Raw genomic sequence first — 27,431 nt, forward strand, 5'->3', positions numbered from 1 at the left:
CCAGAACAGACGTCCATTCAAGAGTTAGGCATTGTCCAAACCAGACAGATCCTCATGGCATAAAACGGCTAAAATTTCTTGGCCTGCTTCATTAACTTGAGGTACAGAAAGCTCAGTCAGTTCCAATGTCCACATTATCTTAACGTGCCTCTTGAGCACAGGGAATAAATACAAGTCAAAACGTTGTCCAGGGCAAAACCTGCCTCACATTGCCTCTTTACCCTTATTATTTTTTTGAATTAAAACAAACAAAACAAGTGCTGCTCATGTGAAATGAGACTGTAAATTGTGGCTGCTTTTTCTCTGAAATATAGATGTAATATGCCACAGGACTCGTGTTTTGATTCGGAAAGGCTATACCAGCCTGCCAAGAATCTGTGCTCTGATATTGGCAACAGGCCTTCCTCTGACTCACAGCTATTACAATTTGATTTGAGATGCCAGTCTCTTTCCCATACAGTGATGCTGTGTATGCATCTACAACTGCATCCACATTCTCAGGATATGGAGAGTTGTTTACTTTCCAAAACTACTCCAACATCTCATACACATCTTCTGATCTGGCAGGTATTAAGAGGTTTAAAGTTATGGGCCATATTACTGCCTTCTCATAGTTAGACACTTGAAAACTCTTGATGGTGTGATCTATTCATGAAGCTGGAAGTTTGGTCTTTAGGTACCAGCCTAAAAATCCGCAGCTAAGAAAAAACAAAAAATTAAAAACAGAATAAAGTAGCTGAAGCACATCTCGGCCATGACTTCCTTTAAAGGGAAGAACATAGTATATCTTATGACAGTGAAAGATAGGTGTGAACACACTTACCTGGTTTAGCTATGCTGGAAAGACTACATCTACTGTATTTCAATGTACTTAAAGGAGAACTAATAACAGGTAGCTATCACTCTGGACAAATCTTTGATCTGTTGGTACATCCCTGGCCAGTAAAACCTTTTGATATTCCTCATAAAGAAGCTAGTCCATTTTCAGACAGTACTGGTTCACTGAGTGGAGTAACTGTTTCTCTGTTTCCCTACAATAGAGGATTTTTCTTCCTCCTGCTTGAGAGGATCACAGGGTTGCTTTCGGGTCCATGTTTCCTGATCTGGTCAAGCGAATCAGGAATTTGCTTGCCACTGGCAGGCACTATTGGACTGGATGAGAGACTCATTGGCATTGAACACTAGCTTTATAAAATTCAGTGGTAGGGCAGATCACTTGAACTGTTTCACAATACCTTTTTAGCTCAAGATTACAATTGTAAAAATACAATTGTCACATGATATGGTGACCAAACCAAAAATTCCTTATCGTTGGGGTTACGCGGCACCTACACAATTGCACACCTGCAGAGAGGTACTCCAGAAAAAAGGCTCAGCCAGTTAATTGAACCAGTTAAATCCAATTTTTTTCAAAGGGTCAGAGAAACCAGGATTACTATGTCTTTTATGACAACTAATAGAATTCCTGAAACTAACCTGCTAGGGAGCACTCAATAGAGAATCGCTGATGTAACCATCACCCCTCCAGAGTGAAGCAGTATTTTCTGCAGTAGCATCTCATTACACCTTACACCTATGTTATTTGGGTTTTATAACTCTATTATCACAATATGATATTGATAGGATTACCAACATATATAAAGATTAAGTTTGCATCAGTGTTAATCTATGCAAAGCACTTTAAATTTACTTTTGTATTTGAAAAAAATTGATTTATGTATCTCAATAGCATTGTTTGCCATGAAAACCCAAGATAAACATCTTAGACAATCGTCATTAAATCTACTTTCAAATGTCATACAGGTAAATACAATTAAAGAAACGAAAAAGGCCATCGTATTAATATATTATTTAAGGGAAAATCAAGGCAGAAGACCAATCTATTTCTGCATCTTTTTTCTGTACCTGCTTATCCTGCTTTGGGTCATATGGGCTGGAGGTTATACCAGCATACACTGGGTGAGAGGCAGGCTGCATCCTGATGAGAGTTTAAACTTTCCCTAAACTACATGTCTTACACTGGAGGAAGCCCACGCAAACACAGGGAGAAAATGCAAACTCCACACAGAAAGGCCCCTTGATTCAAACCAGAACCATATTCCTACTGTGCTAATTACTGATCAGCCACACGCGCTTCCAAGATGTGGCAACTACCTCGTCATCTACCAAGTGGCATACTCCGATTTATTTAACATTTTTGTACTTTCTAGTAAAATCAAACATTTATATTGTGCCAAACTCAATGTTGAAAGCTCGTTCTTAAATGCTGTTCATGGTTATACTTGTAAGCTGATTTTTCAGCACTTCTAATAACCACAGAACTGGTCTCAAACCCAAGACAGTTGCTAGATGCTTGCTACAGTAAATGGCACTGCTGATGTACAATATTACAAATAGTATTTATTTTTTATTTTATTTTATTATAGTAGTATTTACTTAAAACAAAACAGTATTTTCATTCCTCATACTAAGTGCTTTAAGTGTTGTGTTCTTTTGGTGTTGATGTTGCAGGTGCTTGTATTATTTCTACTTCTTCAGGTCTGTGATTTAACATGATGCTTCAGTTAGACCAATAATATCACCTCTGATTTTGGTTAGCGGAGCTTCTTACATCAACTTTTTTGGTTTAGCAATGTGAGGCTTTTCATAAAAAGCCAATATTTCTTGGGGTCCCTTCTGTTAGCCTCCCCACAGGACACAGAAATGTAAACAAGCACCAAAAATTGATTTTCTTGTTGACTTTACTTCTTAATTGAATGCATCAACTCAAATTTCTTAAGAAAAGTAACATCCTCGGGTTGTGAAAAGGACATTCAATTACTCATCTTTTGAGTGTCTGTACAAGATACTTATCAATATCAAAAAAATGCAACCCATGATAAACACAGGGAAATGATAAACTGAAAATTACAAAATTATCTATAGTACATGAATAGTCATACCATAGAAAATACCGGATTAAAATGACTAGTTTTAAGTCTATTTTACACATTGGCAACAAAACGGACTAAAACTATTTTAAAATAAATGTCAAACATCAAAAATGATCATATTTGATCAGAAATTTCAGCCTTTATCCAAGACATTTTATAAACATCTTATCCCATCATGCTTTGTTTGTATTAATCACAGAATATTAAACAGCTTTACACAGCTTCTTCATAGATTTACAAACACTTTCAAGAAACTATGTGGCAAATCTTTTGTATACAAAATCCCAATATTAGAACTAAAAATATATATACAATGTCAATAGACTCAGGAGAAGATGCTCTGTCATAGTGACATGAGTCAAGAGCTTTCTAAGTATGTAACTAGGGCCAAAAATACAAATTGGATCTATTTTGTGATTGCAAGTGGAGGTACAGTCCGATGTAAGGCATGAAAGGGATTTCAAGTTACTTTAGTTACAGTTATTCAAAGGGAAGATAAGGTAGATGGTATCTAACAATCATAACTGAGAGGAACCAGCATGAGTTTGTTGATGTTCCTCTAGTAGGTGAGGAAAAGCAAAGGCTTTGTCACATTCTGTGCATTCATATACAACTTCACCAACATGACTTTCTTGGTGCTGCTTAAGAAGAGACCAGTGGCTGAATGACTTGTAGCACATATCACAACGGTACTCTCCGACTTCTTTTTCAGCGTGCAGTCTCATATGCAAAGACAGATCTTGTGCTGTATTGAATTCGGTGTGGCAATGGTTACATTTCAACTTCTTTTCGGCTGACTGAGCTGTGTTTTGAGCAGCCAATTTTAAGCGATGCCTTCGCTCATGCTCTTTAAGGTACCGCCGCACTGCAAAAGTTTTCCCACAAATCTCACATTTGAATGGCTTCTCATTTAGGTGGTGTTTATTTTGATGCTCCAAGAGACCACTTTTGGAGGAGAACTGCATTGAGCAACGAGGGCAATTGTACAAGTCCTCTCCAGTAACATCAATCTCCTCCTCGTCTCCTGCTGCTTTATAATAGGCAGGAGGGGATGCCTTAGCTGATGGATTTGAGTATTTGGAGTCCATTATTGCATTCGGTTGACGGGAACAGTGGTGCTTGCGGAAAGCATCGCTTCCCAAAAAGTTCTGGCCACAATCTGTGCATTCAAATTCAGTAGCCGATGTCAGGTGACGGCGCCCATGTTCTTCAAGCTTGTGTTCAGAGGGAAATGTCATTTTGCAAATTCTGCATTCAAATGTACTATCAGGATGTGTGGGAAAATGACCAATTAATTCAGTGGCACTGGCAAAACACTGATGGCAAACTGGACATATGAAGCGGTGTGAAGGTCCTCTATCTTTACCTTCAGTTTTACATTTAATTTCTGCTGCAGTATCAACATGGGTCTTAAGATGGCTGAGAAAGTGCTCAGAGGAGGAAAAACTACTGTTGCAGTGATTACATGGATATTCACTACTTGACCATGATAGTTGATGGGTGGTCTTATGTGTTTTCAGGTGAGATGCATGCAGAAAATGTTTATCACAGTCTGAACATGAGTATGGTCGCTCTTTGGCTGCCATGCAACCGTGCTCTGAGAGCTCCTCTGGGTCTCTGAAACGCTCATTACAAACACCACAGCGATATTTAAGTTCTTTGGTGAATACTGATGAGCTTTCAGAAGGTGAAGGAGGCTTTTCCTGCTCTACCCTCAAAACTGAAGGCGGGGGATGGTCACCTAATTTGGAGTGGCTTTTCCGATGCTCAGCTCTACTACTCTTGGAGAGAAACACACGATTGCATATATCACATGGGAAGTTCTCTTCACGGTGGGTAGTCATGTGTTCTGCTAACTGTGAGGGTCCTGTGAAACTGAAGTGACACTTAGAGCAACGATATGGACGGCTCTTGCCATGAGTATGCTTATGTTTACGCAGTGCAAAGAGAGAAACAAAACCCCTGCCGCATGCCTGACACTGAAATTCAGACTTGTGCATTCGTTGATGCTGCTGCAGCTGGGAAGCCTGGAAAAAACATCTACCACATTCTTCACATTCGTGTGGTTTTTCGCCCAGATGACACCGTTGATGATCCTCAAGACTTTCTGATGTTGGGAATGTCTTGCCGCATACATGGCACGGGAAGTATGGTGCAGAGTCTGAGTCACTGTCCTCACTGCCGTTATTTTCATCCTCATCACTTTCCCCAGTTGTACTAACTTGACTACTGGATTGTTGTTCAGTGCTGCTCTTTTCCTGTAAAGTACTCGTGAGGTCCTTCTGCTCTTTTTGATGCCACTTTTTATAGTGTCTTGTTAGTGATTTTTTGACTGAATAGGTCTTGTTACAGAAACGACAGGTAAATACATCATCTGGATGGTCTTCACTGTAATGATTGCATAAAGACGGTCTTGTCCAAAACCTCTGATTACACAGTTTGCAAACATAAGGTCTATTTGAGTCATGACATGTTCTATGGATTTCAAGATCAGATAAGGTGTAAAAAATCTTGGAGCAATCAGGACAAGGGTATTTCTGGTTAATTCCATGCATCCTCATGTGTTTTTCAAGATTTCCTTGACTAGTGCACACTCGTCCACACTTAGTACATGTATTGCGCTTTTTCTCTTGTTCCTGTCTTCCATGGTCTTCAAGGTGACTAATGAGCAATAAGCCATCTGTGAAGCTCTTATCACATTCTGAACATTGGTACTGCACAGCTTTCTTCTCTTGACTTGAGCTGCTTTGCACCTGATTTCCCTCTGAATCTTGTGGGGATTCTTCCATTAAATCATCTTTGCAGGAAAAGTTGGTCTGCAAAACCCCAGTGCCAGTTGCTGTAGAGCCTTCTTTGAACACTAGAACAGAGTCATTCAGCGCAAAGTCAATCTCTGCTTTCAAGGGGACTTCCAACTGTTGGGTTGTATTCCTCTCTGAAATGCGTCCAAATCTGCATTTCCTGTAGTGATTACGGAGAAGACTCTTATTCCAGAAGCCTTTCTTGCATGTTTTACAGTTAAAAGGGTGCTCCATTGAGTGTACACGTTGATGACCAGTTAGTCCAGCTTTACTTGCAAAGGAAATGTTGCACTCTGGGCAGAGAAACTGTTTTGGTACATCACTATTAAGAGCTGTATCTAATTTACATATTAAATTAGCACCATCACTAAGCCGTTCGTCACAAATCTCATCCAAAGGCTCCTCTTTGATGTTTGGTATATTTGACAGGTGTTGTTGTAGGGGTGCAGTAGACACGGGTGGAACCACTGTTTCCAGCTTGTGTGCATTTAAAAAATGCTCTTGGAGCTGTGAAAATAGCAAAAAATGAGAACTACAGTATGCACAAGAAAAGCCTTTTGGTGGGCTTTGAGAGGGTGACTGTTGACTTTGGCAAACTGTTGACTTTGATAAGCTTGGAGTTGAAGTGCAAATTTTTTTGTGATTTTCAAGCTTGACCTTAGAGAAAAATCCTCCACATCGGTCACAGAGCACTTTACTTTGCTGCTGTTTCTTGGTGCACTTTGCGTAATGACGCTGCACATAATCCTTCCTTATAAATCTCTGACCACAATAATCACAGGCAAATGGCTTCTCTCCCGTGTGCAGGCGGGTGTGCACGCCTAATTGCCAGCGGTTTCCAAAAGCACGGGGACAATAACTACATACATATTTGTACTTTTTGCTAAAAGAAGGCTTGATCCTCTGTAGAATTCGACTTCTCACCCCATGAAGTGGTTCTGTCACATTTTCTGTTGGTGGATTAGTTCCCAGAGGTATAGAAGCACTTGTATCATTGGAGACCTTTCTGCACTTGTTCATCTTCCTGTGCTTCTTCAGAGATTTTTCATGAGCGAATGACGAGCCACAGCGTGTGCACTTGAATAATTTTGTAACATGGAACATAGTGACATGTCGGGAAAGTTTAGACTGAGTCGAGAAGCTTCTCGAACAGACATCACACTCAAATGTCTCCTGCTTTTTGACAGGCTCAATGCCATACTTATTTTGCCAACCCTTGCCAACGTCATCTAAACTGATTTTGGGAATACAGACTTCCAGTCGTGGTCTTTTCCCTTTACAGCGGGTCTGATGTACTTTCAGATGATCATACCTTGAAAAGCAGCTGTCACAGGCTTTACAGCGATAAGGCTTCACTTCATTATGTGTTAAAATGTGACGTCTCAGGTTTCGTGATTTCACGAAAGTCTTTGTGCAAAATTTGCACTTGTACTCGGCTTCACCTTCTGCTTGCTTCTGTGTTGCCTCTCTCAGAGTTGGCATGCTTAACAAGTTTGGTGCAGCATCACTTATGACTTTTGATGGCCCCTCTTTGTAAACTCCATTACAGAAAGCTTCATGTTGCAAGCACATTGTCTGACTTCGATATCTGTGGCCACAGTGCATACATGCATACGGTTGCACACCAGTATGTGAAACAAGATGTCTCAAGAGTAATGATCTGTACCTGAACCTCTGTGTACAGTGAGGGCATTTAAACTGAAGCATCTTGGTAGCATTGGACTGTAAAGGCATTTTATGGACATTCTGGTTCGTCTGAGGGATGCTCTTACTGAAATCGCCATTAGGAGAGCCAGTGTTGAGCTCTGTAGTCCCCCCGCAGTTCCTCTGATGTTGATTTAATTTTCTAAATCCAAAGTACTGGTCACATCTTGAGCATAGAAGTAGCGAGTTTGTCTTGTGTCCTCGGTGATGACCTTTCAAGCGGATTTTCTTAGAAAATGCCCGTGGACAAAATGAACACTGATATGGTCTCTTTGTCTTAGTGTTGGTCTCCATTGTGACAAGATATCTGGTTTGAGCAGGCACACACCTCTCACTGTGCAGTTTAAGGTACAAGTCACGGTAAAACTGTTTTCCACAGTTTGTGCAGGAGAAGGGTTTGTCTCCAGTATGTTTGATCATGTGGCGCAGCAAATAGCGGCGATTAGAGAAACTATGTTTGCAAAATGGACATTGGTTTGATGAGGACCCAGATATGTGTGTAAGACAATGTTTTCTAAGTACTTGAGCATCATCAAAAAACTCTTTGCATAAGGAACACTGTAGCTGTTTCGGTCCACTCTGCTCTTTCACAGATTCCAAGTAGTGCTGTGGTTTTAATGGTGGTCTCCCTTCAAGCTGAGGTGCCTTGTTTTCTCTATGTTTGTGGGCATCTAGATGCCTAAGGAGATATGCAGGATACTGGAACTGTAGATGACAGTCTGGGCATTGAAGCTTTCCCCTTTTAAGATGAGAGCTTCTGTGTTGGATCAGTTCTCCAATAGTTGGAAGAATCTTTCGGCAGACTGTGCACTGTATCCTCCTCTGGTGAACAATTTTATGACCAATCAGATGGGCACGTTTTTTGAATCCTTTTCCACATTCCAGACAGCGGTACGGTCTTTCACCTCTGTGATTGCGCTCGTGTTTCTTCAGTGACTGTGATGTGCTAAAAAATTTTCCACAAAAATGACAGCTCAGGGCAAGACTGCTATTTGCTTCAGTTGATTTTAAATTCTCCTTTCTCTCTTCAGTCTTTGTACTACTTGAAGTTGCTGGTTTAGACATGGTAGAGAACACTGAATTCCTGTACCTGAACATTTTGCCAGTGAGTTTAAACAACTCATGTTTCTTCATATGTCTGTATTTTCCAGAAGCATGACAGAAAACTGCTGGACAAAGATTGCATTTGTAACGTGGAACAGTCTTGGGGGCTGTTATAGCTGGAGGTGCTTGTTTTTTCTGTTCATTTTCCTTTAACTGTGTTTTTTCTTCATTTTCCTTTGACTGTGTTTTCTGCTCAATTTCCTTTGTTTTTTTTTGTTCAACCTTTTGCTTCAATTTTGCCTTCTCTTTTGCAAGCTGATTTAGACATTCTCTGAGGCACAATGCCTTAATATGTCTATATCGGTTGGATGGTAAAGTAAAGGTTGCGTGGCACAAGGGACACCGATATTTGCCGCCAACTTTCTCCTTGCCACCACATACTGAATCTCTGACACAGTCACGCAAATGCCGAGCTCTGTTGTAGGAGTACTTGAAAAGCCGTGGACAAAGAGGACATTTATATTTTCCTCTTGTCTCACACTCTACTTTTTGAGTTCTCTCACCACTGAGTTTTGTGCTACGCTGATTTGATGGAACTGCCAAACTCTTTTCCTTGTGTAAGCTGCAGAAGTGCTTTTTGGCCTTCTCTGCAGTTGAGAAGCTTTTACCACATAAACTACACAGATTAGTCTTGGAGATGTCAACAAGCTTTACATAACATTCGGGCAGATTTGCACAAGTTTTGATCTTTACCAAGTCCTTTTGTGGTGGTGTTTTAGTTTCGCTGGTAACAACATCAGAATTTGTAACTGGAAGTTTTGCCTGCTTGCATCTACCAGGTATACGCTTATGTCTTTGCAGGGTACAAGCCTGTGCAAAATATAATCCACATTCATTACATTTATAAGGTGTTTTGCCTGTGTGAGACCGCATATGCCTGATATATTGAACTAGTTTTGAAAATATGAGCCTGCACCTTATGCACCTGTGGCGGCCATGGCGTTTTCTTCTCTTCTGTAAGCTAGGTTCAGAAGAATGCTGAGGGTTTTCTTTGGTGACACCACACAAATGTTTTTCTGCTCGCTCATTCGTCATCAGATAGAGATTACAAGTCTTGCAAAACTGAAAATTGTGCACTGAATGGCAACAATGGTGGTGTTCAATCAGATTATCTACATTGTGGGTTGTGTGTCGGCAGTCTCTGCAATGATATGAGTTACTCATTCCATTTACTGACTCTAAGGTCTTCAGTATTACAACAGGCTGCAGATGTTTTCTCATTTGTCCAGAAGATTTTAGTTGAGGTGTTTGACTGTCTGAATGGTCCACGCTGTTCCTGTCAGGTTTGGCCAAAGACGTTTCTTTATATTTTCTTGTGCCAGGTTTTGTTTCATCTGTGTCACACGAAGAGTTTTCTCTTGACAGAGGTTCACCATACAGCATGCCAAGCACCGACTGTTCCTCTGCAGATGTGTCAAGCTCTTCAAATGACTGTCTTGCATTTTCATCAGCATTTCCACCAAGACTTTGTGGTTCTAGGGCAACTGGACTTTGATCTGGTGACTGTTGTTTAACTGGAGAAGAGGTTGCATTGGTATTCTCTGCTGGACTCTTCCATTCCTTTTTTAGATAGGGATTTAAATCTGCCGTTGAGGCCTTTGACTGTAAGCAAGATTCTAAACTATAACAAACACTTTGCTCATTACTGTCACTAGTAAGAGCAGAGCTCCTACATTCTGGAACTGTAGGAGAGGTTGTATTTGTCCTCCCTGCTGGACTTGTCCATTCTTTTTCTACATAAGAATGTATGTTTGTGGTAGAGCTATCTTGCTGTAAGCGGGATTTTGGATGACTAGCAACACTAGTGTCAGTAGAAAGACAGCCACAAGTGACACCAGGACCACTACTGTTTGGATCTGTAGAAGAGGTTGTAGTTTTCTTCTGTGTTGGACTTGTCATTTTCTTTCTTCTATCTGTGCGTGAGCTATATGGCTGTGAGTGGGATTCTACATGACTAGAAAAACTTTGCTCGTTATTGTCACTAGTCACATCAGGGCCACGACATTCTGGATCTGTGGAGGCGGCTGTACTTGTCCTTTCCACTGGATCTGTCAATTCCTCTTCTAGACATGCATTTATGCCTGCGCTTGAGCTGTCTGGTTGTAAGGTGAATTCTAGATGATCAGCAACACTTTGCTTGTTCTTGTCACTAGTATCAACAGAACCTGTCCGATCTTTTTCTAGTGAGGGATTTATGTCTGTGTTTGAGCTAAGTAACTGTAAGCAAGATTCTCCATGACTAGCAACACCTTTCACTTTCTTGTCACTAGCATCGCTCAAATGACCATCACTCATCACAGCAGGGCTACTACAAATACCGTCTCGAGCTACGCTTTCATAAAACTGATGCCTAGGTAACTTCAAACAGGATTCAACATCATGGCTGTTGCTTTTCGAGGTACTTGTACATTCACGCAGCTCTTGAGTATCATTTTTAGAATGTGACACCTTGATACCCAGTGGATCTGAAGACTGAGAGGTTTTTGACTTAATTTCTTTCTCCTTACAGTCAGTTTGCATATTTTCACCTCGAGTGTCAGTGGAGTGTGGATTTGGGGCATTCTGCTCATCAAAAGTCTCATTTTCTAATGAGGCTGATAATTTTCTCTCTTTTTCTAGGGCTTCAATTTTGTCCTTCTTGTCCTGTCTCATAATTCTATCTTGCTCATTTGTGGAGCTGAGATGATCAAATCCCTCATTTCCTTGGTTGAACGATTTCTTCATTTCCTCTCTTATGACTTTTTCATCTAAGTGATCTTGCTCATTGTTAAATGTAGTCATTACATTTGGAGCAGTTGCAGTGACCTGTTCCTCCTCACTACCATCTGGGTACCCCTTTATTCCACCACCAGTCAAGTTTTCATGGCAACTTATTGAGATGTCTGAGTGTTTTCCTTGCATGAGATTTCCCTCCACATCCTCCTTTTGTTTCTGATCCTGACAACCATCACTATTATTCCTATCCTGTACAGTCTCACTCCCTGTAACTGTCACGTTAGAAGAGGTAGAGGACTGATCGGGTCTTGCATAACATTTGACAGTTTTTTCTGGACCTTCCATCTTGTCTTGTGAACATTCAACTATGTTTTCTCCTGCCTTCACATTTGATGGACTTCTTAAAATTACATTAGTCTCTGACATGTTAGGGCACAGACTCTCAGTCGGAAACATATTTCCAGTATGGCTGAAAAGCCATTCTGATGAGTGGGGTTTTGTGCTAACATCAGTTTTAGGTTCTGGAACTGAATTACTTGCCATGAATTTACAAGAGGGTCTTGTTTCACCAACATCTGCATCCGAGCAGCTACTGACATCTGAGTAGTCCTCAAGAAATGATGTAGCTAGCATTCCACAGTCTTGCTTAAGTCCTTGTAAATCTGCTGCAAAAGATGAGGGAAAAGATCCTGATGCCGGTAATCCATCTGTGGCAAAGTCTGAAATATCGCTATTTCCACAACTTGGCAAGTAATCTTTTTCCATTTGTTCTCCATCAGCTTGCCATGGCGTCTCCCTATAGTATCTTTGATAAACACAGTCTGAACTGGAATTTCCAGTACTGGGATTTGAGTAATAAGTCGTATTGAAGTTTGAGTTTGTAGCAGGGGCTTCATCTGAAGCCACTGTGTCGGTGAAGTCATGATGTCCAATGAAGTTCTCCAAATGCTGGGAAAGACTTCCTTCTGACTCTGATGTCCTTGTCAAAGTCCTGGGATCAGATGATAGAGATGGGAGGTTATGGAAATATGAATCCCACCCATGAGCCATTCTCTGCATGGACCGGAAACTAGGAGTTATCTAACACAATCCTGAAAACAAAGAGAAGCATAAAGTTATAAAACAAACTACAACTAATACCATACAAAAAATGTACACAATCATTGAAAAGAAAAATCTGACCTTTTCATGGATAAACAAGGTTAATCCATGACGATGTGAGTTACAACCAAATGGAAACCTGTAAAAAATATATGGATTATTTCTATTCATATGAGCACTTTATAGGACACCAAAAAACATCCTGGCCAGGGTATGTCCGAGGAAGGCCTTGGAGTCTCTGGCTGGGGTCCTAGATGGGGCACTGCAAGGGGAGTCAATAGTCACATAGCTGGAAGACTTAATCATATGGTCACAACAGAGAAACCCCAATGTCGGTAATTGGAAGGAATTGCCTGCCTGGTCTGCACCAGAGTTGTTCTTTATCATGGGCATCTTATGCTAGACTTGGATTGTCCAAAGCACCACATTTGAGCTTAAAGTATTATCAAAGTTTTATCAAATCTGGGGCCACATGTGGCAAACGTGGGTGAAGAGAGAAGCAGAGCTATCAACTGACCACAACTGGGTGGTGATTTGGATTAGTTGGGCAAGGAAGACTACCCGACAGACCTGACAAATCCAAACATGTTGTGAGCGTCAAGTAGGGGGTCTGTTGGCAGGGTCTTCAACTCTGACCTTCTGAAGAACTTTTTTCTATATCCCAGGGGAGGACAGGGACAATGAATCAAAGTAGGCCTGGTTTAAATCCTACAGTGTTGATATGGCTTCTTGGGGTTGTGACCAGAAGGTCATCATTGCCTATAAAATCTCTAACCCAAGATCCATTTGGTGGACAGCAGCAGCACACCGATGCCTCAAGCTGAAGGATATGGCTTTTTGGGCTTGGCTGGGCTCGACAAACAGATATCAGGAACCTAAAACAGACTGCAGCTTATGTGGTCATAGAAGCAAAAACTTGGGTATGGGAAGAGTTTAGTGAGGCCTTGTAAAGGAACTTTTGAAGTATTATTTTGTATTCAGGTTAAACCTTAAGCCACATTCAGACTCCACCTCTGTGTGAAAGAACGCAGCCACCGCATTCCTTGTTACGGGGCCAGTCTGGTGGTGCAGTGGGGGTGCCAATATAGGGAGTTCCCAGCGAAATACAAAATACAGGACCTTCTAGCTAAACAGTAGATTAGGGCTCAATTTTTGCTGCAACGTAGTGCGATGCCATGCAGCAAGTTGCTACGTTGGCCAGTCACAGACATGCAAGTGCACTTTCCTAGTGCATTCATTTGTAATGTGAATGCTGTATTTCTACTATTTAGGGGATATACCTGGTGATCATCACATCAAAAGATAAAATAGTTGCAGCCATGATAACTTTCAAAAATCTTGTCTCCGACTATCATCAGTGTTATTTTGGTCTGAAGACCAGCTTAACCATCTCTCTTTCATGGGTGGGTTGGATTCAGCCAAGGCCTTCCCATCCCATGGGAGGAAACCCAAGGCCAGTTCCAGAAAATTCTTGAATGCTTATATATTCCAACTAGCATGGAAAGGCATTGGGATTCTCAGGAAAAGCAGGAGGCCGTAGCAAGGGACAGAAGCATTTGGACTACTTTACTTTGTGTGCTACCAACGCAAACTAGACTTGGGTAAGCCTCAGCGTTCTGTGGAAGGACAGAGTTGGAGGACTTGAGAAAGCTATGCCAACCTCTCTCCCTCCCTCCTTCTCTTGAGATGGTGAGTTGGACTCCCACCAAATCCATCTGACGCGGATATAACATTTCAGCAGTGTGAGTTTGCCAAATCAAGTTGATATTTTCTTAAGTTAGAACTCAGTAAGAAAGTACAGTCCAGGAAAACACAAATAGAAAACTTTCCCAAAAAACCAAGTTTTTAAAATACCCACTTGAATAGGTTAACTCAGACTACCATAGCCTCATTTTAGCTTCAGCTGATCTTCATGGCCAGTATTGACAGGGGTAATGATTACAAAGACAAAGACTTATCCATCAGGGTCTACCAATATACACAATGCTTTTTGATGAGAAACTATAGTTTCAGCAGGTTTACATACTACATTACAGTATTCTTTGATCATCTGCTTTTTTTCCCTCTAGGATGCAAATACTGTTTTATCTTTCAAAAGAACTGCTTCATTAAACTTTGTTTTGGGATTGCTGCAGTCAATGTAATAAATGCTTTCAGGAGTACTTAAAGCAAAAGTAGTGACAATCATGCATTTCAGATGTTAATTTAATGGAATGGAATCTTTAACGTATTCATATATATAAAAATCACATTTCCTTTCAGAAAAGCATTTCTTAAAGACAAAAAATAACACACACTCAAACTTAAGTTATAATGTTATAAACCTTTTGTACCTTGTGGTAAAATGTCTGCCGACATTTAAATCTTGAAAGACATCATTCCTGGCTACCTGTAAAAGGGAAAGAAATGCAATTATTATTATTACTATTATCACCTATTTTGCATTTTATTTTTGCAAGATAATAAAACTGCATTGGTGGCTATTGCTCCAGACAGGACAGGAATCAAGGCCCGTGCCCATCAAACTGTTATCTCTATGCTACACGTTTTGTGTACCCATGCTAGCTTTGTTGACAGATTTGACAATCTACCCACAACCTAACCTTTGAATGAAAATGGACCGTGAAAAACTGCCAGTCTCCTTTTCAAATCTTTGATTAGTGCAGTTACCTATTTACCTCTGTCTCAAGCAACTTGGATGGTTGTGGGTGACTTATTGCACAGCTCATTGTGCTAGCACTAAATGAAAGCTAAGTTTTTAGTTTGAGTATTTTATTGTGGCAAAATTATTAGTATTTTGAACATATACTGAGCTTACAGAGGGACAGTGGTTAAAGCCATTCTATGGATGGGTTATTTTGCTGTGAAACTGGGTCACCGCTGGAATCTAGTGTAGCTGCTGTGAATCCCAACTAACTGCCAATGCCATCTTCCTTGATGGAGCAAGCGGAAGACTTTTCAAAACCACCTTTGAAACCTACAGAGAGTATATATTTTTTAAGTTTAAAATGAAATGCAAAAATCACCATTTCCACTAAAATCATGACTCAGATCGCAATATGTAAAAAATAATCGTAATATAATTGTTTTTTGCAGATCGTTCAGCCCTACAGAGAGTGTTGGATACACAGAACACAAGTTTGTGGTTGGATTTTCCTTTAAATCCAAGTCATATAGCATACAATGTTCAAAATCACTCCTATTGTTTTTTTTTAGTAAACCAACACTAAACAAGCAGCAGAGCAAAAGATATTGTAAACCAGTACTATGCTTATAGCAGGGTGCAGGATCAATGCTCTGGAAAAGATGTTCTCAGACTACATAAAAATGACCCTGCTCATCAGGGACATCCCTATCACCCCACATTATCGGGGGCCCCTGACCTTACACAAATTATAACGATGGCTGCAACAGATCAGCCAGCCCATGGCTTATGCTTCAAAAAATATATTGAAGAAATCAAGGGCCTACTGTTTGCATGCTTTTAATTATGTTGGAGAAAAAAGATAAATAGACCAAATACACTGTGTTCATCCTTGCTTATCACTAGATCATTCTACTTTTTACTAATTTTAAAACGTGCTTCATTTTCCTCTTCACGCTAGGCCAAATGAAATTCAAAGGAATAAATGTAATAATTCTGTACAACTTTCAAGATCCGCAACTACAGTGAACTGGCCGGGATGGAAAGATGTTGGCCACAGATGCTTTATTTGTCAGGCCGGTTTTTTCATATGGAATACCACTTGTGCTGTTCCAGCAGCGCGGGATCTGATCATGCTACCAGTAACACCAGTTATCTGAAGACATTAACCAAGAAATTCCTGCTAGAGCAGGAAAAGAATTCAAAATCTTCTAACCACAAAAGTGTGAATTTCTATGAGTGGGCCAACTTCTATCCATGAGTATCCTTGCTCCTTTGTTGTGGTTTCTGGTGTAATGAGAAAGTATGACAGACTTAACTTAATATGATTTAAGTGACTCCAGTTATTAGAGACAGCAGAGAAGCAGTAGGGGAGCAAACACCGTGGATAAAGCAGCAGGCATACCTGCACATCCAGCTACCTGCCATAGCTTCGATGAGTGGCAGATGCCCTCATGAAATGCATTTTCATCATTACCAAGTGCCATTTAAACTTAAACGAAAAGTATTTTAACCTTAACTAGTATCTATACCACCTGTATTTTAACGCTGAGTCTATTAAACATTCCCATATCTGGGTTTTACATGTTTTTTCTTTTATTTTAATCAAAGCATGCTGAAAACCTGGCTGCCTTCCTCAGGATCTCCATACGCGTACATTCACCTCAGTTCTTGAATTTTTTTTTAAGCAGAGCAAGAACTCAGTTAACGTTGCCAAAACCTGCCAGTATATCATAAGTGATCTTTTTTTTTTTTTAAAAAGGAGCCGATTTTGAATTTAATTGTACATATTGTTTTTAGAGATTAAGTGGTTCTAATTTACTTTTGATTGTCCTCATAAAATTAATATTGTTACTGTCAGTGTTACCACTGCTTCATCAACACTTTCAGAGTGAACATGTGATCAAGCCGACACGGTTGTGGATTCTCTGAAAACAACAATGACCAAACAGAAAGGATGGGGCTGCTGACAAAAAAACTAATCCTACAGATGAACCAGTGTGAAGGACAGTTTGTCTTGATAAATGGTGGTGTAACAAGCATTAATAAAAGGCTGCATTCTTTTGGGTGTGCCAGTGCCAGGGCATTATCCATGCTGGGTAAGTGGAATATATTACTGGCACACTACACTGGAACAGAGCTATCGTTGCATTCATCTCCTACATCTACCACCAACACCTCTTCCTATTCTGGCCCCTGTACTGGCCACCTCACACCAACCATGTCTATCACCACGCAAGTGCACCGGCTAACTATAGATGTGCTAGCAGCCCAAGTACAACTCCAGCAGATCCAAGGCTTGGTTTCCAGAGACAAGTTCAACAGCAAAGCATCAGTAACGTTACAGCATTCTGTAAGGCGTGTTGGAATTTTGGGCAACATACTTGTGAAAAATTCAGACAACACATTTAAAATGGGAATACACTGTTAAAGTAATGTTGCATTTCAAATAATGTACAAATACTGCAAATATAAGTAATACGTGATGCTGTGGAACAGTCATCAATCAACTGCTCAACACTCACAAAGGACATGTTAGGATTTCACGAAGATGTGTCTTGCTCAGAAGCTCAACATATGAGATAATCTCCCAGATATTCTGATAAATCTGTTTGCAAAATCAGCTGTTAAATGGATCATTCTCCACACAGCTAAAAGATGTGTGAGATGTTAATTTCTTTATTACTTTAACAAGTATATCAAATGTCAACAAAATAATGTAATGCAATCTGCTGCACTGCAGAGTCAAACTGCGGCATGCTGTATTTAATGGTTAGCATCTGAAACCCCTAGGCCACGAAACTGTACTACGTAGGTTTATGTCCAACACAGAGCTTTTATTAAGTACAACTTCCCAATGCACAGAAACATATGTTCACTGCTAGCAGCAGAAATACAAGGCAACCTATCTAGCTACATAATATAGCAAAGCACAAACATGAACCACAGCCTTTATGATCACTCAAGATGGTCTATACAGTGAGGTACTGTTAAACAATAGGGTAATTCAAGCTCAAATGGCCTTTAGAAATGAAACACTCCTCCAGCCCAGTCTGCTCAAACAAATGCACTGAAACCACTCAAGTTTTTCAAAAACGCATTTTCATGTTTAAAAAAAAAATACCAGGCACCCTGTGCTGCTTATTGAAGTACTCATCCTTAAAAAAAGAGATCTTACCCTATGGCAATGGACCTAATTGTGCAAACATCACTTGACACCTGGAACAGTCTGCTGCGGATTCATTGAAAACTATATACAATAACTGTCTGATAATATAATACGTGATAACAAACAACAACTGCCAACACCTTGCCTCAAGGCAAATGACTACTTAACATTCCATCTAAGGATGTAGACGATTGTGCCATTTTATGGTTCGCATGTGGAGAACTTCCCACCACTTCAACTGCGTGATGGTGCAACTTGCATGGCTGGAAAACAATCTGAGGCAGTAGGGCTGTGACCTTTCAAATGAAATTCAAGCATTTATTCCAACATGGGACAAAATTCAAAATTCAAACTGTAATGACCTGTTCGAATTCAAAATTTACAGTCTTACAGTGTATCAGACAGTTTGAAATAGTTCACCTTGTGGTCCAGTGTAAGGCACTCTTAAAATTCACTATCAACTTTGCCTATTCCATGTCCTTTTGACCTATCAGTAAATGAAGCTAATCAATAAAAATGGAGGACATTAGTGAGTAAAGCCGCACCAATCGGATAATCACCATACTGAAGCATCTGAGAATAAGTATCTGGAAATATTTTTGGGTTCTTCACCATAATTGGCAAAATTACCAACAAAGATAAACATATTTGCTGACTTTGTAAAAAGTACTGCCTTACTGTACAACATTAAATCTGAAGACTCAACTGCTAGCTTGTCACCCAAGTGAAACAGCAGAGGCACCAGAAATGAGTGGAGCAACATCAACTGTACAACCTCGTCTGACTGCTAATGCTTTCCACCAAATCCATCCTCAGGACTCTTGCAAGAAGCTTGTATGCTCTTTGGGGGGGGTGTATGTTGTATGGATTAAATTAGAATTAGTTCAAACAAATTACTATGCCAATTTGCATTTGATCAAACTTGATAAGTGACAGCCCTATGAGGCAATGAGAAGTATTTTGGAAAAAAGGAAACAAATCCAAAATAGAACAATTGCTTTTTTTCACATCTACATTAGCAGCCACTGATATCTATTATCTGCAGTCAATGACTGCCTGAAGTCTGGAACCCATGGACATCACCAAATGCTGAGTTTCCTCCCTTGAGATGCTTTGCCAGGCTTTTACTGCAGACACCTTGAATTGTTGCCTGTAGTGGGTCTTTCTGCCCTCAGTTTTGTCTTCAGTAAGTGAAAAGCAGGCTCAGTTGAGTTTAGGTCAGGTGACTGACTTGGCCATTGAAGAATATTCAATTTCTTTGCCTTGAGAAGATCTTGTGTTGCTTTCGCAGTATGTTTTGGTTCATTATCCATCTGTACTCAGCACCGTCCTATCAGTTTTGCAGCATTCGGCTGAATCTGAGTGGATTGTATAGCCTTATACACTTCAGAATTCATCTTGCTACTTTTGTCAGCAGTCACATCATCAATAAACACCAGTGACCCAGTTCCATTGGCAGACGTACATGCCCATGCCATAACACTGCCTCCAACATGTCTGACAGATGATGTGGTATGTTTTGGATCATGAGCCGTTCCTTTCCTTCTCCATACTTTTCTCTTCCATCATTCTGGTACAAGTTAATCCTGGTTTCATCTGTCCAAAGAATCTTGTTCGAGATCTGGGCAGGATTTTTTTTAGAGGGTTTCTCGCAAAGTCTGATCTGGCCTTTCTGTTTTTGAGTATTAGTGGTGTGCACCTTGTGGTAAACACTCTATATTTTACATACATGGATGCATCTCTTGATTGTAGACTTTGCCAATGCTCCTGCCATCTGGCTGATAGGTTTGTTTTGTTTTTTCAGCCTAATGATTGCCCCCTTCACTTGCATCAACGCCTCTTTGGACAGCATACTGAGAGTTCCCATGAACCGCTACCAAATGTTAATTTAACACTTGGAATCAACTCCAGACCTTTTATCTGCTTAATTTGTCATGAAATAACGAGAGAACAGGTCACACCTGGCCATGAAACTGACTGACAGTCAATTGTCCAATTACTTTTGAGCCCATGAAAGTGAGGAACAATGTATAAAAACGGCTGTAATTCCTCAACGGTTAATGCTTTATTTTTTTTTAAATCCCTTGTCTTTAAAGCCGAAAGTCCACACTTTAATTACATCTTGATGGCTTTGTTTCAAATCCACTGTTGTGGTGTACAGAGGCAAATTTACGAAAATTGTATCACTGGCCAAATACTTACGTACCTAACTGTATCTGCATGCAAGTATTCTTCTAAGACAGACTTCAAAAAAATTGTGAACCTATCCTTTAAAAGCCAAAACACAAGGTCAAAGGGGATAGCCATGGCACTGAAAATTTGTATGAATGTAGCACTGGAATGTGACATTCGACGCAAACTTGAATACTCCACTCTCATCAGTAATAATTATTTCTGGTCATGCTATGTTGTTTTTTCTTCATGATTCCTTTTCACAAGGACCCTAATCAAAATTATGAAATGTGTGGTGGAGTTGAAACTAACCAAAGAGAACATTTTACTTCGTCCCCAATTTCACTTGCCTTGATGCACCGTTTTCAATTTTTCAACTGTGTGGGCTTCAGCACCTGAGACAACAACTGATTGAGCAAGGTGAGTACTAGTTGCCACGGTGGCAAAGCTTCCTGCTTCCAGTTAAAAGTGCATGTGAATTTCTCTCCCACTTATTGAGTACCATCTACACCAAGTGACATTTCTGGGCTGACAGTGGCTGCACTAGACTGTTCATACTTGACAAGAGTGGCGCAGCCAGAGTTAGCTGCTGAAAGAGCCACTGGTGCTGTTAGCATACTCAACAGCAAACAGAAGGATGCAGAAAAACCATGTAAGCAAACAGAACATACATACAGTATGTTCTTAATATTTATGATACCCAAAAATAATGCTTAATTTTTAATTCAACAATTTACAGCATTTCTTATGTGAGCAACTAGGTTTACGTGTTGTACCATACAACACGTAGACACAAGGACAGAAAAGTGTTAAAAGCCAACACTGCCTTGCAGAAAATATGATCCCTCACCAGAGCTATCTCATGGGTAGACACAGAAGAATACTGTGTCCTTCTTTATGCCCTTACTCACTGCTATTTAACTGTGGTATATTATTTTCCTTTTTGTCAGATTTTGGTCTTGACCACTAGGACTGAAGCAGGTCAGTCAGCGCACACTGTGTCATGGCCTTTTTTAACATCAACATCAACATGGACACTAGTGTGATGGAGGACCATTGTGGTCCTGAGCTGTATCAATTCAAGCCATTGGCTTCAGCCTCAGTAATGCCCGAAGCCGAGCCATATGAGGGTCTGAAGGCAAAGAATGCAGTCTGGTGGTGCTTCAACAGCCGTCAAAAGCACAAGTCCAAACATCTGCACCAATATTGAAAAAAACTAAGTTGAGGGTTGGCAAAAAATAGTGTAAACTCCTGTGAATGATGAGTCTCGATCAGTATATATTTGAAAATGAGCACGGTTTGACAGACTCCCACTCAAGCACAGGTGCTGGGGGAGGCAGGCCACCCCCTTCTGATTAGAGGGCGTTAACATTCTTTTTTAAAATATAAATTTCATGACATAAAGAAGGCCCAAACTGTTGACTCTATGTCAGCATTGGCCTTGCAAAATTCAGAATGACTTTAAAACAGTAGATGGCTTTTTGAGCCATTTTTAACCCATAAAATGCTGATTTTTATAATTTTGGAAAGAAACTTGAAGGTCAACACCAGGATTGATGTGCTTCATCACAGTACAGTAATATCATTTCATTTACAGATCAAACATTCTAAAGTGTGCAGTACGTGTATTTTATCATAATTAGAACGTGAATTTTTGAGGTATGGCCAAAAACGTGTTTTGTGAGGTCACAGTGCCCTTAACCTTTGACCACCAAATTCGAATAAGTTTACGCTTTAGTCCAAGTGGACGTCTGCGCCAGATTTAATGAAATTCCTTCCAGGCATTTCTGATGTATCGCGCTCAAAAGAATGGGACAGAAGCAAGTTAAGTGACCTCAACCTTCGACCAACAAAATCTAATCAGTTCATACCTGAGTACAAATGACTGTTTGTGCCAAAATTGAAAGAATTCCATCATAACGTTACTGAAATACCTCATTCATGCGAAAGGGACAGCCGGACGGACAACCCGAAAATATAATGACTTCAGCCATGGTTGACGTCGGATGCGAAAGCATAAAAACACTACCCAATACCCAGATGAGAAAGGGCCAAAATGATGCACAATGTTCCTAATGGCCACCATCACCACTTGAACCAGCAATAATAGGTGATATAATCACAGTGAGCAGAGGGGCACACAGCTACAGTGACACGTACACCATTTTGTGTTGTATTTATCAAACTGTAGTGAATTACAAAGTCTATAAACTGACCGTGTACCCATGTGATAGTGTTGCAGGTGTCATGTTTCTGGATGGGGTAAAAATGCAAAATACAACTTCCTAGGTGTAGACGATACAAAATAAAGCGAGGAGAATACAGTTGATGTAACCTAGCCTAACATCAGACCCAAGTAGGCAAACCAGACCATACATAATTACCTACTAAACAGGGAGTATTATAGGGAATATCAAATCCACAGAAATTCAAAATCTATAGAGTATGACAAGTGACGTACTGTATATCACTATCAATTACAACTTAACTTACTTGTTAGGTGCCTTATTTGATAGTGATATGTTTGTTATAGCTTTTTTCCTAACAAAGGGGGTCTAAAGTCCTGCCCCTGTTACAGAGTAGCTTCTCTTTTACTACTTATCAATGGTCTCTTTCTTTAAATTGCTTTTTTTTTTTTTTTATATTCTGGAAAGCGGAAACATGACAGTGATTTTTTTTAATTCATTTCCAAGCAAAATGGGCATTAATCCAAAAAAAAAATCTGAACACCCTTCTAAGCTTAACAGAAAAAAAAAAACATTATTCTGTCAGCATTTAACAACACTCAATGGCCACTTTGTACAACTGTAAAATCTAATGCGACCCCATAGAACAGATCAGCCATTAATTCTACCTTTACCAAAATAATAATACTCAGTTTTGAGTGACACCTATTTCGAGAGGTTTTTTCAATGACAAAAGTTTAAGAATATCAGAAAAACACTACAATGTAATGCAGTCCAGTACATCACAACCACTTACTATGGCCGCAGTAATAAACATATTGTTGAATTTTCACCTCTCTGGTGGTTTTAACAAAAACTCAGTTAGAATATTTGGCAGAGCTGTTGTACTAGATTACATTAAACTGTATAGGTGTACTTAATAAAGTGGCCAGGGAGTGTATATGCTTTGACAGTGCTTCTCTTGCCAAGGGATCACGCATATGTTGTTATTATGAAGAAAAAAAGTCTGTTGTAGTCAAAATTTTTACAAGAAAAGGGCACTTGTAGACACTTGTGTCAGTTCATGGACAGAAAAAAACCTGTACCATGTGTAAGGGGGTTGTTTAGTCAGGTACACCACGATGACAAAAACCAGTGTTTCGCTGACACTCCTGGAACAAAGACTGTTCAAAAGGGGTGTGTAGGACTTTCGCACTCTCTTCCAACATTTTGGCCTCTCTACCTGCAGGGCTACCTAAAATCCAGACCTCCTTGTCACAGATGGATATACCAGATTAAGCAGATTTGGGTTTTCCCATGAAACAGCACCCTCAGAATTATGACTTCACGAGAGGACTAGGGACCAGTGACCTGATAACTGAGATGCAAGATCCAAGATAATGGAACTGTCACCTGAAATCTATTTCTGGTAGGATTACAGCACTGATCACTGTATTTAATTTCTTAAAGGGTGCCCACCAAGAGCTTACTGTGCATATTATATGAACCATTTAATACAGTTAACCCACACATCAGAACTGCCACAAGCCAGGAACTTCTGATTGAATTACTAATAGGTGTATATAACAACATTACCAAAATGTTCTCTAGCAAACTTTAGGCTTTGTTCTCAGTTATAATTTTGTGAGAGATGAGCATTTAAAATGCTTGTTAACGGTAGACGAATGTGTGAGACCACCTGGAAGCTGTGTGTTGCTCCTGTCCTGATTGTGTTATTGTTTGATACTGTACTTTTAGCCAGCCTGGACGGAGGACAGCAGACCAAAAGAAAACTGGGGGCTGCAATCAGCTCGACGAAAAACATAAACATCCCCAGCAGCAGCGCGGTCTGTGACTCCAGCCACGTGTTAGATCATTTTACACTGATGGTAGATGTTCAGAAAGGAGCAAGCTAGCTGCCCCAGTGACTAGCAAATTGCTAGCTAGCATTGATAACAAGCAGCTAATGGCTTCTCTGTAGCTGGTCTTTTGCAGGACCCCTTACCAGATCGGTGCTCCGTGTTGCTCTTGTGTGCTTCGCCGCCAGATTTCCTTTGTGGCTTATCGGCTACATTGTCTGTGAATTAATAATCACTTAACAGACTTCGTTCATAAACATTACATCTCGGCTATCTTTGCCAGTACGCGGAGAAAGCGGTTGTCCTCCTTGCCGATGGCTTCCGTCTTCCCTGGGAAATACCGTCAGGAGACCTTTTTTCCTTGCTGGACGGCGAGTCGATGGGGGTTGTTTAGTCAAGAAGCCTCGTGTTCTTCCTGCACGACGTGGTCTACACAGTCCGTTATGCTCCGGACGGCGGCGTTAGATTCAGATCCACCTCCATTATCTTTATTTGCGCATTTTCAGACAATGTGTCCGAAATTGTACGTACGTTATACAACTGTCTGACTACAACCAATAACAAGGTGCGGAGACTCCAGCAGAGCCCGCCCCTCCATGTTCTATGGCTGTCACTGCCAAAGCCTGACGGGGGCGGTAGCACGACTCCTTCCGGGCGACCGCGCCGCGGTTGCCTCCTTGCAGCTACTCCTGCACTCCCTACGTGCTGAGGCAGACAGGCAGCAGTACTTCTACTGGCGGTGGTTATGCTGATAGGTGAAGTCCTCAGTGGGGCTCCAGTTCTCCCATGCGCAGTTTCAGTACCAATCTGTTGATGTTGCATGAATATCAAAGTTACTGGGGCACTCAGTCAGGCATGCTTACTTGTCTGCTGGTCTAGGTGAGGTTGGTCTTTAAAGGGTTAATAAGTTGCATACAACCATTTTGTGTGCAAGACTAGCGACAAAATGGCGCCACCTCCTTGTGTTGAACTACTACAAACTCCCTTGACTGAGGGAGCATATAAGAACGAGTTCCCAGGGGGGAGAAACACATTGTTGTAGAGGAGAAAAAAGAACCCTCAAATCTACATTCTGTCATAATGGGTGAACAGGATCTTCTGAATATGTCTGATATTCTGTGAGCAGACAATTACTTCGTCTAGCTGGTGCATTTATGCACCCATCCGATTTACCTCAGAAAGTACAAATTGAACTGAATTTATTTAAGTGTGCACTAAAAAAATTGCGCAAATGAATATGGAACAGCTTTCTGACCAAGTCAGACCATATAAACCTCTCAAATTTTAAACCTGCCATCCAGAGGAGCAAAAAAGGTTCACTGATATAAAAGAACTGGTTACAACTGCCTCTCTTGTGGGATTCAATCAACTTCTTGCAGTTTGAGATTAAAAAAAGCTGGATCCTATGAACCACTCTGTCCGTATCCTTACTATCAGGGATTGCTTCCTAAATGTTTCTGTTAAGCTGTATGATTTTTGTTGTTGTTCTATATGTTGTTACTACTGTCGACAAAACCAAGCACTACGAAGATCAGCTCTACAAGTATGACACTGAACTTGCTTGTACCCCAAAGAAATGGTAGAAACACTACACGTTCCTCACACTACAGCTCTAGCCTGCTGTCAGTATGCTTGCGGCTCAAAGGTTGAAGGTTCAAAACCCCAGACTGGCTGTAAAATACTGAGTTGGGATAAAGAAGGAAACACATTTCTCCCATCTCAAAACTTCCAATGGCCCCCTCCCCCTGATGCAGTGCTTCCCCTGTGCTACCTCAAAATTAAACAATACAAAACAAGCAACTAAATAACCCCAACTGTCTCTGCTCTGGGTACTTCCTAGATTTCACCAGTACTTGTAGTTGAAAGAAGGGGTTTCTACAAGGTCAAATGTTAAAGGCTGGTGTTTACCCGAAACTACTAGTTTGTAGGACATGTTGTCCAACCACGTCCCAATGCAAAAGGGCTTACAGCTGTTGTAACAGCCACAATTGTAGGTAAGAAAAAAAAAAACCCTACTGTCACAGAGAGGGACATGCCTAGAGATGCTAGTATTGATCAAATGGAGACAATAGCAGGAACTTTTGGACTGCCCTGAAGGGCTTTTATGGCATTGCGCTTCTTTGTACACACAAATAGTGATGGAAGTAGTTGTCTGGTAAATGAAAATGTGACCTTGGGAGAAAAGTTCAAATTCTGCCTACTTTCTCATTTCTGCACACTTGGCCAAATTACTTGTGTCTAAAGTTGGCATACTTGTCGGTTACAGAAAGTTACAAAAATTGGGGGACGCAGCCTCCGAGTTCATTAGACACATTGGAAAGGTTTGTGGGGAGTAGGCAGGAGTGGGGGGTTGAGACTTTTCTTGACAATCTCAAAGGCATACTGGCCCCACGCCCAGAACATCAAACATCAATTTTCCGAAATATTAACTCTTGCAAGGATGGATCTTAGGTAGACTAAAAGTCAGTGATCAGCTGTTGATCAGTAGTTAGCTGCCAAAAGAGTTTTAGTGAAGTTTGGGGAGGAGCAAGCCCCTGGGAACAGTGCTAGAATGTGAGGCAAGTTTGGCATAGTGGCCACACTTAGTATTGCTGCATCACATCACATGATGCACACTGGCCCAAAAAGACTTTTCCCCATATACAATCATTGGAAAAGGAGCATTGCAAACACGCTGGATTGACTCTTTGCATTGGATCCATTTGATCCAATAAAATTTGGATAGTTTGGAAGAGTCATTATCATTAAATTTTTTTATGAAATTCTTGTGTGCAGGGACCCAACAGGAAGTCAGCTGCGTAACTCAGAGGAAGTCTCAAATGCAAATGCTCTCAACTGGTTCGAGAGGGAGAAGGAAACTAATGTGCATGCTCTAAAGCCCCAGAGACTTTTTCAGCGTATACACCTAGTGAGCAACTTTCACAGGAATTAATTTGGCACCACATTATACAGATTTTTATAATACATCCATGGGTAAGAGTTGACACTCAATTCCCCGTCATCTTTTACAGTCCACTGTTAAGTAGATCATATAATGTTGACCCATTCTGAGTACTCCTGTCCG

At 40.6% G+C, this 27,431-nt stretch overlaps 1 protein-coding gene across 3 annotated transcripts; it reads right to left on the minus strand.

Annotated features, from left to right (window-relative positions):
- Positions 1–2,477: 2,477 nt before the first annotated feature.
- On the minus strand, positions 2,478–24,873 carry znf1035 (zinc finger protein 1035). Of its 3 annotated transcripts, XM_040116975.1 has the most exons (5): positions 24,514–24,873; positions 14,692–14,747; positions 12,440–12,497; positions 12,343–12,348; positions 2,478–12,248 (listed from the first exon to the last, which is right to left on the minus strand). In XM_040116975.1, exons 3-5 carry the CDS (start codon positions 12,445–12,447, stop codon positions 3,452–3,454), a joined length of 8,811 nt encoding a protein of 2,936 aa, XP_039972909.1. In that variant the 5' UTR covers positions 12,448–12,497; positions 14,692–14,747; positions 24,514–24,873; the 3' UTR covers positions 2,478–3,451. The 3 variants fall into 3 exon arrangements, with proteins under 3 accessions (XP_039972909.1, XP_039972907.1, XP_039972908.1); XM_040116973.1 differs by having other exon boundaries at positions 2,478–12,348; XM_040116974.1 differs by lacking the exon at positions 12,440–12,497 and having other exon boundaries at positions 2,478–12,348.
- Positions 24,874–27,431: the final 2,558 nt, after the last annotated feature.

This window comes from Xiphias gladius, chromosome 22, assembly GCF_016859285.1.
Source record: "Xiphias gladius isolate SHS-SW01 ecotype Sanya breed wild chromosome 22, ASM1685928v1, whole genome shotgun sequence".
Classification (NCBI taxonomy): domain Eukaryota; kingdom Metazoa; phylum Chordata; class Actinopteri; order Istiophoriformes; family Xiphiidae; genus Xiphias; species Xiphias gladius.